This window comes from Panthera uncia, chromosome B4, assembly GCF_023721935.1.
Source record: "Panthera uncia isolate 11264 chromosome B4, Puncia_PCG_1.0, whole genome shotgun sequence".
In the NCBI taxonomy this organism is placed as follows: Eukaryota; Metazoa; Chordata; class Mammalia; order Carnivora; family Felidae; genus Panthera; species Panthera uncia.
In genome coordinates this window covers 75,638,871-75,654,168 of record NC_064809.1, presented here as the reverse complement: position 1 = coordinate 75,654,168, position 15,298 = coordinate 75,638,871, and the positions used below count along the sequence as shown (strand labels likewise).

The 15,298-nt window shown below is 39.0% G+C and overlaps 1 protein-coding gene across 5 annotated transcripts in view; it reads left to right on the top strand.

Moving 5' to 3' along the window:
* The window catches only part of TFCP2 (transcription factor CP2), a 44,429-nt gene that overhangs the window by 14,272 nt on the left and 14,859 nt on the right, over window positions 1-15,298 (top strand). For all 5 annotated transcript variants that reach the window (XM_049625477.1, XM_049625475.1, XM_049625474.1 and 2 more), the window contains exons 2-4: window positions 11,841-11,992; window positions 12,560-12,636; window positions 14,896-15,001. In XM_049625477.1, the coding sequence (XP_049481434.1) occupies window positions 11,841-11,992; window positions 12,560-12,636; window positions 14,896-15,001 (335 nt within the window). The remainder of the gene's footprint in view (window positions 1-11,840; window positions 11,993-12,559; window positions 12,637-14,895; window positions 15,002-15,298) is intronic.

Genomic DNA, 15,298 nt, shown 5'->3' with positions numbered 1-15,298 from the left:
GGCACCCCTGCACAGAAGCCTTTTAAAATTAAGGTCTTGTTAATGTCTGTTGTCCTGAGGTAACTGCTAATAGCACCCTTGTTCACTCACAAAGTGTCCCTATTTAAATGATAAATTATATGATAGTTTATTTAAAATGTAGAGCAGACCATTTCACTTTTCTCCTGGAAACCCTCCATTCATTTTGCATCTTGTTTTGAATTAAAGCCCCAGTTCTGGCATTGATGTACACAGGGTGCCCTTCTGATCATTCTGTCTAGACTCTTTTTATAGCATGCTCTGCCCCAGCCACATCTGATGGTCTTACGGTCCCTCAAATCCTATGCACCTTTCTGCCTCAGGGCCTTTGCATTTGCTGTTACTCTTACTGGAAGTCTTTTTTTTTTTTTTTAATTTTTATTTATTTTGAGAGAGAGCCCACACATGTGTGCATGCACACCAGGGGGGTGGGCAGGGAGCAGAGAAAGAGAGGGAGAGAAAATCCTAAGCAGGCTCCATGCTATATCAGCTCATGGTTTGTAAGATCAGGACCTGAGCCAAAATCAAGAGTAGAGTTCCTTGGAGCGCCTGGGTGGCTCAGTGGGTTGAGCAGCTGACTTCGGCTCAGGTCACGATCTTGCGGTTTGTGGGTTCGAGCTCCGTGTTGGGCTCTGTGCTGACAGCTGGGAGCCTGGAGCCTGCTTCAGAGTCTGTGTCTCCCTCTCTCTCTGCCCCTCCCCGGCTTGTGCTCTGTCTCTCTCTCTCACTCTCTCTCTCAAAAATAAATAAATAAACATTAAAAAAATTTTTTTTAATAAAAAAAAGAAATAAACACTAAAAAACAAAAGATGCTTAACCAACTAAGCCACCCAGGCGCCTCTCTTCCTGAAACAGTCTTCTGCATTCCCTACTTGCTTTAGGTTTCTGCTCCAATGTCACTTTGTCAGAGAGGTTCTGTAACCACCTTCACATATGATAGCAAACACCTCCTTGTCCTCACCAGTACTCTGCCTACTCTACTCTGCTTTATCTTTTTCCAAACATCTGATATCTTATTCATTTGTTTGACTCTTTCCCCAATTAGAATAAATGCTCCAGGAGAAGGGTGTCTAACAGATAGTTCGTGCTGATTTGTTGGGTATGTGAACTGAATTCACTCTATTTTGTTTCAAAGGCCACTAGCATAGCAGTTTCTGAGGCAACTATTTCTCTTCATCAAAACTGAATTTTTGACACCTGGGTGTCTCAGTCGGTTGAGCATCCGACTTCAGTTCAGGTCATGATCTCACAGTCTGTGAGTTTGAGCCCCGCATCGGGCTCTGTGCTGACAGCTTGGAGCCTGAAGCCTGCTTCGGATTCTGTGTCTCCCTCTCTTTCTGCCCCTCCCCTGCTCATACTCGGTCTCTCTCTCTGAAAAACAAGCAGTAAAAAATTATTACGAAAACCTGAATTTTCTTTTTTGCTGTGCGTCTTTTTCACTACTGTTTGCCTTCACTTTTCCCCCTTCAACTGTTACCCATCCATCTCCTAAATCTTCCATTTTTTTGGGTCTTAGAGCTGGTCAGTTGTTACTGACTGTGCCTTTACTTTCCCTGTTACTCTCAGTGTCTTATGATGGACTGTGTATTTAGGTGAGATTCCTCCCTTTACCATAAAATTTACCACTACTTTTTAAAAAGATGGCACCACTGTAAAAATACAAAGAAATGAGTAAGAATGTTTAACTCCAAATTTATGTTACTGTTGCCTCTGGAAGTTAAAGGGGGATACAATGGAGGAAGGGTATAGAGGGCTTCAACTGTTAGTGCTCTTTCTTTCTTTTTTTTTAAATGTTTTTTTATATTTGAAAGAGAGACAGTGAGTGAGCGGAGGAGGCAGAGAGAGACAGAGACAGAATTGGAAGCAGGCTCCAGGCTCTGAGCTGTCAGCACAGAGCCCCACGCAGGGCTTGAACTCAGGAGCCGTGAGATCATGACCTGAGCCGAAGTCAGACGCTTAACTGACTGAGCCACCCAGGCACCCCTCCCTGTTAGTGCTTTATTTCTTAAGCTGAGTGGAGCGTACACAGGTATCTGTTAAGTTTTTTTTTTTTTTTTTTTGTTTAACCTTCTTGTAAAGTCTGAAATACTGCATAATATAAGTCCAAGAGTGTTTAGCACACAATCGATTGCTGGCTCGCTTTCCTCGTCTTTTTAACTTGTCCTATCATTCCTTGTCTTTTTTGCCAAAGGTCTGTAACTTTGCTTCCTTCTGGTTCTTGCTCTCTTGGAATACTTATGGAAGTTGACCTCTAGCGTTGCCACTCCTTCCTTCTACTTTGTTACCTTCTCTTTCTTTTTTCCACCTCCTCCTGCCCTGCCCTCATTCTTTGTCTGCCTGATTGGCAGTGGTTTCCATTTGTAGCTGATAGCTGGCTCTCCTGATGCAACATCAAACCAGAATCTGGGAGAAAAATAGATTGGGGGCTTTGGATACACAAATTGATGTTGTGATTTTCTCTCACGGCTACTTCATGCTTTGTGTGTACATCAAGTCCTGGTTGATTCAGTCCCTCAGCAGATTTTTATTCATTCAACAAATACTTGAGTGCCTTCTGAATGCTAGGTTTTGTGTTCCAGCTTGATTGTGTAGCTTTGAGTCTTAACCATACACTTCTGTATGTAGTGCTGTGTCTGGTGCCATGGTGATTAAAAGACAAAATCAAGCAACTTTTTGTCCTCTAGTTGCTTATAATTTGCTAGAGAAGATAAGACATGTATTTAAATAGGTATGATACAAGCTAGAAACCGATACATCAGAGCACTTAGAGATAAAGTGCTACAGGAGTTTAGAGCATAGAAATACTAAATTCTACCTCCTGAAGGCGTATCTGAAAGAAGAGTAAGATTTGAGCCTGCAAAGATGGAGAAAGAAAATGTTTCAGGCAGAGGGGTTGTAGGATTAATGTAATTGCTGGATTATGAAGTTTGTGTACCTTTTTTTTTTTTTTAAATGTTTGTTTTATTTTTATTTAATTTTTAAAAAAAATTTTTTTAACGTTTATTTATTTTTGAGACAGAGAGAAACAAAGCACGAACGGGGAGGGTCAGAGAGAGGGAGACACAGAATCCGAAACAGGCTCCAGGCTCTGAGCTGTCAGCACAGAGCCCGACGTGGGGCTTGAACTCACAGACCGCGAGATCATGACCTGAGCCGAAGTCGGCGGCTTAACCGACTGAGCCACCCAGGCGCCCCTTAAATGTTTGTTTTAAAACACAAGAGCAGGAAGGGACAGAGAGAGAGGGGGATGCAGAATCTGAATCAGGCTCCAGGCTCCCAGCTGTCAGCATAGAGCCCGACAGGGGGCTCAAACCCACGAACTGCGAGATCATGACCTGAGCTCATGATCTGAGAGGAAGTCCAGATCTGAGCCACCAAGGCAGCTCGAAGTTTGTGTATCTTTATTCAAAATAATGCTAACTTGTTTTTCCCAGTATACTTAGGAGTTTAAAAGTTTTGGTTGTTCTACATCCTAACCAGTGTTTTATTTAGTCAGTGTCTTAATTTTTGTCAATTAGTGGATGTGGATTTCATTGTGGTTTTATTTGCGTTTTCCTGTTTTTTTGAGTCTGAGCACCTGTTCAACATGTTTACTAGCCATTCATGTTTTCTCTTGAGAAGTAACTATTCAAGGTTTTTTTTGGGGGGGAGGGAGGGGAGTTGGTCTTTTTCATATTAATTTATAGGAATTTTATTTTTTTAAGTTTATTTATTTTTGAGAGAGTGTGAATAGGGATGGACACAGAGAGAGGGAAAATCGTAAGCAGGAACCTCACAGTCAGTGCACAGAGCCTGATGCAGGGCTCAAACCCGGGAAACCATGAGATCATGACCTAAGCTGAAATCACGATTCAGACGCTTAATCAACTGAGCCACCCAGGTGTCCCTTAAATTTATATTTTTAAAAAATTTTTATTTAAAAGAAGAGAGAGGGAGAGACAGAATCTAAAGCAGCTCCAGGCTCTGGGCTGACAGCCCAACACGGGGCTCGAACCCAGGAACCGTGAGATCTTGACTTGAGCTGAAGTAGGAGGCTTAACTGAGCCACCCAGGGGCACCAAATTTACATTTTTAAAGGTTACTCTGGCTGCAGATTGGCTGATATTGATAAAAAGATGGTTATTGTCCCTGAGAAGGGTTGAAGTTTCATAGGTATCTTCTGCTCTGCATATTCTTAGAAATGCAGATTACTTCCCTCTGTCTACCTACTGTAAAAGAAAGGGAGCAAATAACAGTTCTGCTCTGATTACATCATCAGCCTAATTTGCAATATCTCCAGGGAATGTGTTGGCCATTTTAGAAGACTAGGCTTTCATCAAAGGTATGGTTTGAAGGAGGAGCGATTTTCATAAGGCTTACCACTGGGTGCACAAAGGGAAGAGAGATCGCTAAGGCCTTTTTACCATTTCATAGGACTAATGTTCTGGTACTTTTAGGATTTTCCCAAAAGTCATTAGCAATTAAAGCCTTAAAAAAAAAAATCTATGCTTGTATTTCACTGCAGCGAGGAATGGGGGACCAAGGAGATTTGGGGGCTTTGAAGATCGGCTTGGTAGTGGGGATGAAATGAGCAAAGCAGAAGAACACCAACAGATAGGTGGTGAGTGATGCTTGTCTGCGAAGAGGGAAGGAAGCTGAACTACATCAAAGAAGAAGAAGAAGAAGAAGGAGAAGAAGGAGAGGAAGGAGAAGAAAAAAGAAAAGAAATGGTAGACATTTTGGACCTGAAAAGAAGATTTGAGGCTCAGCACCACATTAGGGTCTATGTATGGTTTCCCTTAGTCGCAGGAAGACAGAACAATCTTGTTTTCCCCTTTAGGTCCTACTCTGATGGTAGATAATCAGATTTTGAATACTGAAATGGGAGGGTTCCACTTCCTTTATCAAAATTGTCAGATTCCTGGAATATATAACACACGAATATTGTTGCAGTTTGCCGTTTATCACCTAAAGGGGAAGAGTCAGTAATTTCAAATTTAATAAAAGAGCCTGATACTAATGATGCCACAGGTGATATTTTCAATTAGCAGTGTTTTAATGAGATTTATAGGCTGGTCAGAGCTAATCCTGTAATGTAGGAAAAAAAAAACAGAAAGCAGGCCTATATCTGGCAAATCTCCTGAGGTAGGGCTTTGCTGATTCATATTTCTTTGATTAAACTTTTAATATCTTGCAAGTTTTCTGGAAGTAAATTTGTATCTGAAATGGGTCAGATACTTTTCAGCTTCGAAAAGAAATAAGGCTTGCAGACAGGTTTGAAGTGAGAAGTTTTTATTGACTTTCTAAGCTAAGGAAAAATAAAAAGTGCATTGCTTATAGCAGTAAATAAATAGTGGTTGACAAATAATTCAACAGAGTAGAATGAGGAAGATCCAGAGACTGGGGTAGAGGGAGAGGAATTAGCTTCATTTTTGGGTAAACTTTGAGTATGTAATGAATGACAACTGTTCAAACTGCTGGTCTCTCATAACTGTGGAAGAAATAGAATGGTTTATATCTAGAAGTACTTCTTAAAGTGCTTAAAGAGCATTAAGCCCAGTATTGAGATCTTGAAAAAAGTTCCATAAATACTTTCTGACAAGAAAGACTTGTCAGACGACCAATATCTCTGTCAGGGGCATCATCAGCATAAAATCCAGATACGGTGTTTTTATCTACTGCTCACTTGTCATTTTGATGTCCTACTCACGTCCTACTCACTGGACAGTCTGCATTCCAGGTTTGCAGTTGGAAAGGAGGAGTGCAGTTAAGATACTCAGGTCAGAGTTATATAAAACACCTGCTAGAGATATACTAAGCCTTTTTGAGTTGTATCATTTTTGCTCTGTATTCTATAATGATTCATTTATGCTTGAGTATCTGTAATACTGTAAGGACAAAGAACTGGAAATAAGAAAACAAATAGGTATCTGTAGAATAATGTAGAATGATTTGTTGCTGTTCACAGATAGGAATTTAGACAATGATGCTATACTTTTAAGGGGGACCTTATCTGTACTTGATTATTCTATCCCTGCCACCTAAAATAGGGCCCAGAAGATAGTAGGTGCTCAAAGACTATTTGCTGAATAAATGGGGGGAAAAAAAAAGGAAAGAGATTTACTGATTCAATGTCAAGCTGAGTGTTTTCCCTCTAGTAGTGGTGATAGATATGCGTAGATTGAAGAAACTCCCTTTCCATTAGAGGTAGTGTTTCAAGATGGCTCATTGAGGACCTCTGTAAAATCAGATTTTGGTATAGGGAGGTGGTCATCTTCGATGACATGGAGATCATACCCATTATGTTGGCTTATTAAGACATGGAACTAAGTAATTAAGCTCACGATCTGCCCCCCCTTCTGATTTAATTGGCACAGGATATGGCCCAGAAAGGAGTTTTAACCACCACCCCACCATCAATTGTTAATATGCACCCAAGGTTAACAGCACTGATCTTTATATGCCTTCCATACGGATTTGACTCTAATTTAGTAATGCAGTCTACAAGTTGCGGCAGAAGATTACTTGAAAACTATTTTACTTCCAAATATTTTCTGACTTAAAAAAGCAGGATTTGGATCGCAGTTTTTAAGACAGTCTTCAGTGTGAATATGCTGGCTGTTATATTTTGCAGCCTTCTTTGTTCCTTTGCAATGGAGAGTTATGTGCTGTATGAATTTAAAAATGAGAGAGCCAAAAGGGAGCTAATAATGAGTTAAGGAAGTACTGTCTGTGTTTACTCTCTGTGTAAGTCTCTGTATTTCTTTGTCTATTAAAGCAGATAATATTCCCTATTCTTGAGTAGCTGAATGACAGTCTGATCTGGAAGACTTGTCTTTTATTGTGTTGTGTTTTGAATACTGATAAAGGGATTGTAAATAAACTTGGTTTAATTTAGTGCAAAGTTTTAAGGGAAAGAGGAGCAGTGTTCTTCAAACTGCAGGTTGTGGTCAACGTTTTCAAAAATGAAGTGCTATAGAAAATACCAAAATTAATAAGTATTGTTTTATGAAACTTATTTCAGTTCTGGGGACACATCCACTGAGTCTTAATATAAAAACGACTTACTTAGGGGAGCCTGGGTGACTCAGTCAGTTAAAACATCTGATTCTCAATTTGGCTTAGGTCATGGTCTCATGGTGCATAGGATCGAGCCCTGCCTGCTTGGAATTCTCTCTCCCTCTCTCTCTACCTCTCCCCTGCTCGTGCGCTCTCTCTCTCTCTCAAAATAAGTAAATAAACTTTAAAAATTTTTTCAAAAAAGTACTTAACGTAAATGGTATTCAGAAAAATTTGAAAGCCATAGGACAAGAGCATGTGAAAAGATGGAGGAAAAGAGGTGGTTGTCCTATCATTCTCTTAATGGGGCCAGAGTCTTTTCTCTCTTTATCTCTCCCACTTTCTTTTGTTTTGTTTTGTTTCTTACCCACCTGCTTATTCTTTGGATCTGACCATATTGTTTAAATTCTTCACTGCTGTTTCTTTACCAGAAAGAATGAAAATAAGTGTGTTTTGTTGGCAGTGTAGTTTTTATAAGCATTAATTTGTTTTATTTATTTCTTATTTAGATCTTTAAAATTTGAGTATAGCTGACATATACAGTATTACATTAGTTTCAGGTATACAACACAATAATTCACCTTCTCTATATGTTATGCTGTGCTCACCACAAGTGTAGCTGCCATCTGTCACCATGCAATGCACACAGTATCATCAGCTGTGTTCCCTGTGCTGTGCCTTTTATTCCTGTGACCTACTCATTCCATAACTGGAAGCTTGTGTCTCCTATTCCCTTTTACTCATTTTGCCTTTCCCCTCGCTCCCTTCCCTCTGGCAACCATCAGTTTGTTCTCTATAGGTCTGCTTTTTGTTTGTTTATTCATTTGTTTTTTAGATTCCAGACAGAAGTGAAATCATATGGTATTTGTCTTTCTCAATCTGACTTATTTCATTTAGCATAATACCTTCCAGATCCATCCGTGTTGTCACAAATGGGAAGATCGCATCTTTTTTTGTGACTTCCCTTGATGCTATGGACAACCTGTCTACTTGCCTCTCTTACTCAAGGAGAGCTCATCAAACCTTTCCCTCTTTCTTCACTAGGCTGTCTCTAGAAGAGGGCATTCAGCAGCTAGTAGGCCTGAGGGGGAAGGTTAAGTAAACCATAGCTGTGAATTTAGTACAGACCATTCAGAGGCTGCCTTATCTGGAAAGAGTAGTTTATGCCTCAGAAGACCGTGAAGCAGCTCTTCATGGAATCCCGGTTACATATAGGCAAGATCACTTCTAATCGTGCTTCTGTTCCTGTGTTGCTTCCACTCAGATGCTTTCTGCTATGTGTTCACTCTCAGGTGTGAATTTCCACTTTGCGATGCACGTATTTAACATACACTCAAGTTATCTTTTTAGCAGGTGAGATTTCTGTATCCTTACATTTGATCACAGATAGGGTGAGATGTCAAACTCTAAAATGATCGCAATGAGGGGCGCCTGGGTGGCTCAGTTGGTTAAGCGGCCAACTTCAGCTCAGGTCATGATCTCAGTCTGTGAGTTCGAGCCCCACATGCTAACAACTTAGAGCCTGGAGGCTGCTTCCAATTCTGTGTCTCCCTCTCTCTCTGACCCTCCCCTGCTTGCTCTCTTTCTCTCTGTCTCTCCCTCAAAAATAATAAACATTAAAAAAATAAAATGATCACAGTGTATTAGTGCTGAATATTCCGGAAAATGCAAACAAAAATGTAAATCACATTAACAAATATTTACTAAGAACAGAAAACAGAAGTTGCTCCTTCAAACAGCTTATGTTTCATTGGAATAAATTAAATATATGCAGCAGGAGCACCTGGCTGGCTCAGTTGGTGGAACAAGGGACTCTTGATTTCTGGGTCATGAATTCAAGTCCCACATTGGGTGTAGAGATTACTTAACAAAAAAAAATCTTTTTTGAAAAATAAAATAAATAAAATCTTAAAAAAAATAAATACATGAAGCAATCAGATAAAGTAATAAAATGCTAAATTATACATTGGTACCAACTACTTAAGACTCCACCAGAGTGGGTTTCCCTAATCCATGGTCCATTTACCCCTGAGACAGAGGAGCAGACTTTTGTATTTCCAAATCTGTTACGATTTCTTGCTTAATCCATTACTGTCTTGCTATAAACAGGGGCCTAGAACTGTGTTCACCAATGACCTTTAGCCTCCACCTCTGGGAACGTGAAATCAAATGGTATTTTTGATCCACAGCAGAGTAAAAGAAATGCAGTATTGCAAGAACATGAATAGTTCAAATATGTTTGAGGTTTTGGGATCTTAAAAGCTCTGATGAGAAAATATAGCTTTGTGTATTTGGTTTGGCTGTTTTGAGTTATTTAATTTTAGAGGTAGCTTGTAGAATCCGTTTTAAAATTTAAGCATCAAATGACAGTCCTTTGCTTAGTCATGAGGGATTAGGTGTAAAGCCACATTATATTGAGATGACTAGGGACTATTGCTATATATTAACTTTGCTAGGCAGTAACATTGAGAAGAAAAAAATACCCTACATTCCTAAAGGTTGAGTTGTTGCTATGTTGCAAAATCTGATTTGCCTTGATTCCTGATAATCTTCACTAATCTTTCAAAGAATCATCAGAGGTGATGTTTTTGAGAATGATATGTATTGGGAATGGTATGGTAATAAAGTCTCCCAAAGACTACCATCATGTTTCTGAAGTTTTGTAGTGTTTTGCTTTATGTTCTGTACTGTTTGTGGTGGGAGCATTGGTAACTTCCTGACTTTAGAAGTGGAGGAACTGGCATGGAATACTTTTCTAGAAAACCTGTGCTTCTACAGTTTTAAGTAGTCTCAAGGGATCGGTAGTATGTTTACCTGACAAATTAATACAGACAGAAAGAGGGAGTCCTTGCCTTCTCCACCCAACCCCATGCATTTGAGCACAGCACACACACCTCCAGACCTAAGGGGATGAAAGCACGTTTTGTTTTTCTAGCCTTTGAGATACTTCTTAGCAACAAGAAACTTGTGTTCCATAAAAGCTGGTTTGCGTCCCGAGTGCCTGGATTCAACTAATAACACGTAACCTTGCTGTTTAGACATCAGCAGAAAAGAGAAATTTCTTTTACTCTTCCCTTCCCCCTGCTTGTTTTGTTTGTTAGCATTAATACCATTAAATTTTTATTACTCCTGTGTGGATTATTAAGACAATAATCAGAGCATTTTCTGCTTGTTTTGCTTTCCAGTGAAAATTTGTAATGTTGTCTCTAAGATTTACCTGAGTTCAGCCATTTTTCTGTCAATGGTGGTTTTTGCCTGAATGTAACGATTCTGTAATGTTTGGGGAGGATGTTTGTACACTGCTGAGGGTACATTTAAAGAATTTTCGTGTTGCCCACACACTTAACATTGTGTAGACCATTTTTATCTCCCCGGAAAGTTCTCTTGTATGTCTTCCAAGCAATCTCTGCCCTGCCAGGAAACCACTGTTCTCCTTGGTTTTGCCTGTTTTAGAACACCATATAAATGGAATCATACATTATATATTCTTTTTGTGTAGCTTCTTTTTGTTCAGTATCGTGTCTGCGAGATTCATCCATGTTGTTGCATTTCTTTGTTTTGCTGAGTGGTATTCTACTGTATGGAATATACCACAGTTTGTGCATCCGTTTCTCTTAATTATAAACGTTTGGATTCTTTCCCATTTTTGCTTTTGTGCTATGAGCATTTATGTACAAGCTTTACATGGACTTATATTTTCATTTCTCTTGGATAAATACCTATGAATAGAATTGCTGGATCAAAGGGCAGATAGATGTTTCCTTTTATAAGAAATGGTCAAACCTTTTTCCAAAGTGGTTGTGCTATTTTACACTCCTACTGGCAAAGAATAAGAGTTCTGGTTGCTCCACATCCTTGCCAACATTTGGGTTGTCATTCTTTTTAATTTTAGCTGTTCTAGTGATTACATGTACAAATTCTTTAAAGTAAAACAAAATACATTTAATTTTGTGGCATGTCTTGAGATAATTGGAAACACTTTTTAATTTGGTACATCTATTAAGATTCTTTTAAAGTTTGGAGCGAATGTTGATCATAACAGTCGGTCTCCAGGATAGGGCCCAGGATGTTCTTTCCCACTAATCCATGGCTAGAGTTTATGAGGGAAGATTACTGTTAATCCTTGACATCAATTTTAGTCCCTTATGGATTCCAAAATACTTTCTTACATATTTACTCTAGAGAGCAGATGCGGTTCCCATTTTATAGATGAAGGAGCGAAGACTAGAGAGCTTGTCTAAGATTTGCGTAAGGCTTTTAGGAACTGAAACACAGCACTTCTAGTTAGCTGTATTCCACAGAATGTAAGCTGACCTTGAAATATACACTGGTCATTGATTTGTCCTTTTCAAGTGGCTTCTAGGAATTCTGAGTCTTGTTTTAGTCCTTAGAGCAGATCAGCTGATGTGGTTATAAAGATAACTGTAGTTGGTGCCTTTCTAAGAACAAACACATTACTGAGCATCCTAAATTGACATTTTGGAACTCTGCATATAATTTTCAGAGCCCTTTTAGGCACCCCTGTCTAGATGGTCTTAGCAGTGAATATCTATCTGTCATTGCCCACATTGTTGTGGTGAGGGGACTATCACAGCAGGTAATCTGAACTGAGTGGTTGGGAAGAAACTTCATCAAAGTGAATAATGTTTTTTGTTTTTTGTTTTTTTTTTCAAAGTGAATAATGTTTATAGTTTTCCAAAGCAAATTGCAGTTAAATTGTTTCAGCATAAATCCACTCTTGCACTTCTGTCCAGTGTTAATGTAAGTTATTTGTTTTATTTCAGTGATGTCCTTGCATTGCCCATTTTTAAGCAAGAAGAGTCAAGTTTGCCCCCTGATAATGAGAATAAAATCCTACCTTTTCAATATGTGCTTTGTGCTGCTACCTCTCCAGCAGTGAAACTCCATGATGAAACCCTGACATATCTCAATCAAGGTTAGATGCTTCCTTATTTGTTAGTATTATTGAAGATATGCTGGATTGATGATATTTTACTAGGTATACTTATATGTAAAAAGTACATCTTTCTAGCGTGACCTGTCAGAGTTGAAGCCTTACTTCAGAGATTTTCACTTTAATGTCATGTTTAATGTATATTACTGGCTTCTTTTGTGTACTTGCCCATTTTTAGTTCCTGTCTCCCTCTTTCTTTCTAATCCATGGTCCCTGGACATCCCCATTCATTGGTTACCAACCGAGAAGTATTACCTTACCCAGCTCTGTTTTCCAGTTGCGTGGCCTTGGACAAGTTACTTAAACTCTTCACGTTTCAATTCCTGTATCTGTAAAAATGGGATTGATAATAGTTTTGAGAATTATATCAGTTAATTATATAATGTATGAAAACACTTAGCACTGTGCCTAGCACATAGTAAAGGATTATAGTTTTGTTAATAATACTAATAATATTATACTCTTGTATATTCAGCTGGATTTTATTCTTTGTGCATCTTGCAAAGTTAATTTATGATTAATATAATATGTAGTTACTTTTTCTTCTAGGACAGTCTTATGAAATTCGTATGCTAGACAATAGGAAACTTGGAGAACTTCCAGAAATTAATGGCAAGTTGGTAAAGGTAAAGGAAAATGAGTAAATCATTTCTCTGCGCAGTATTCTTTTACTGACCCTTTTTGGGTAATATTCTTTTGCTTCCATTAAGGGCTTGGTGGTATCTCTTACCCACTACAATTTGCTGGCAGAGTGGGAAGCTGGAATTCCTTTGGCGTGAGAGTGAGCCCCCTTATTCACTTAGATTTTTCACAGCTGCAGAAACAGAAGGCTTACTACTCCATGTCAAAGTAGTCTCCTGGCTCAGTGAAGTTGTTTTGGGTGGAATAGAGTAACCTCCTTGAAATTTTTAGAAAAGCTCCAGTGTCTCTTTGGATACTTGGTCTAGTAACAAGAAAAACAGAAACTGCTGTTAATGAATAGCAGTTATTTTAGTCTAGACTTCGAGCAATGAATTCACAGCACATTTGGGACTGAAGAGTTTGGTCAGCCGCTGTGAAAGTTGGTGGGGGGATATAAATAAGCACCTCCACAAAGCCAGAGTAACAAAAGGGAAGTTGATTGATACAGCCCCTGCTTACCCTCAGTGTCGTGTGGTGGGTTAGCAAGGAGGGAGCTTGGTGAGTTTTTCATATACATCTGAAGACCTGAGCTGGATATTACATGGTAAGAGTAGAAACTTGTAGAAATGCTTCTAATAGGAATGCTTTATACCCAGTCCATCAGGACTGATGTTTAAGCCAAGTATTAAATATGGTACTAGTAACTATAAAGATTATATCTGAGCACTTATAAAATTTACCCCGAAGTAGAATTTGGCATGGTATGATGGGTTTTAGGGTGAAACAGATTTTTTTTTTTAATTTATTTTTGAGAGATAGAGTGAGAGCACAGGGGAGGGGCAGAGAGAGAGAGAGAGAGAGAGAGAGGGAGACAGAGAATCCCCAGCAAGCTTTGTGCTGCCAGCACAGAGCCCGACCATGGGGCTCGAACCTATAAGCCGTGAGATCATGACCTGAGCCAAAAGCAAGAGTCATGCTTTAACTGACCCAGGCACCCATAGGGTGAAACAGGTCTTAGGAAAAATAATTTTAGGTTATATCTAGAAAACTAACTGGAGGTAACTTCTGCTAGTTTTCTTTTGTCAGCACTGATTTTTATTTTTATTTATTTTTTTCAAATTTTTATTTAAATTCTAGTTAGTTACCATATAGTGTAATATTGGTTTCAGGAGTAGAATTTAGTGATTTATCACTTACATATTATACCCAGCGCTCATCACAAGTGCCTGCCGTAATACCTATCACTCATTTAGCCCATCCCCCACCCACCTCCCTCCACCAACCCTCAGAGTTTGTTCTCTATCTTTGTTTGTTTCATGTTTAAATCCTTTTTTTTTTAATTTTTAATTTTTTTTTAAATTTACGTCCAAATTAGTTAGCATATGGTGCAACAATGATTTCAGGAGTAGATTCCTTAGTGTCCCTTACTCATTTAGCCCATCCCCCCTCCCACAACCCCTCCCGTGACCCTCAGTCTGTTCTCCATATTTATGAGTCTCTTCTGTTTTTGTCCCCCTCCCTGTTTTTATATTATTTTTGTTTCCCTTCCCTTACGTTCATCTGTTTTGTCTCTTAAAGTCCTCATATGAGTGAAGTCGTATGATTTTTGTCTTTCTCTGACTGACTAATTTCACTTAGCAGAATACCCTCCAGTTCCATCCATGTAGTTGCAAATGGCAAGATTTCATTCTTTTTGATTGCCGAGTAATACTCCATTACACACACACACACACACACACACACACACACACACACAGCACATCTTTATTCATTCATCTATCGATGGACATTTGGGCTCTTTCCATACTTTGGCTATTGTCGATAGTGCTGCTATAAACATTGGGGTGCACATGCACCTTCGAAACAGCACACCTGTATCCCTTGGATAAATGCCTAGTAGTGCAATTGCTGGGTCGTAGGGTAGTTCTGTTTTTAGTTTTTTGAGGAACCCCCATACTGTTTTCCAAAGCGGCTGCACCAGCTTGCATTCTCAAGTTTGTTCTCTATCTTTAAGAGTCTCTTATGGTTTGCTTCCCTCCTTTTTTTTCCCTTTCCCATATGTTCGTCTGTTTTGTTTCTTAAATTCTACATACAAGTAAAATCATATGGTATTTTGTCTTTCTCTGGCTGATTTGTTTCGCTTAGCATGATATACTCTAGCTCCATCCACGTTGTTGCACATGGCAAGATTTCATTGTTTTTGACTGGTCAGCACTGACTTTTAAAGGATCCTATTATCATTTGATTGTGTTGCTCCCTTTTAGAGTATATTCCGTGTAGTGTTCCATGACAGACGACTACAATACACTGAACATCAGCAGCTGGAAGGCTGGAGGTGGAACCGACCTGGAGATAGAATTCTTGACATTGGTGAGTTAAGGGAATCTTTTGCCCAGGAAATGCTTATAAGTACGGTCTGAGAATCAGTTTTCTTTACTTCATGTTTACCTTGATTCAGAATGTTTCAGGGGCTCAATTAGCAAAAACCCCGAAGGGGTTATTGACCATAAGCATAAAAAATTACTGGGATAATACCAAAATTGAAGTTGGAACACTTCAGTTCAGTAACAATTACATCCAGTACTTTAGGGTTTGTTTTTGTGTTTTTAATGTAGTTATGGTAAAATATATAGAACATGAAAGTTAGTATTTCAAAACATTTTAAAG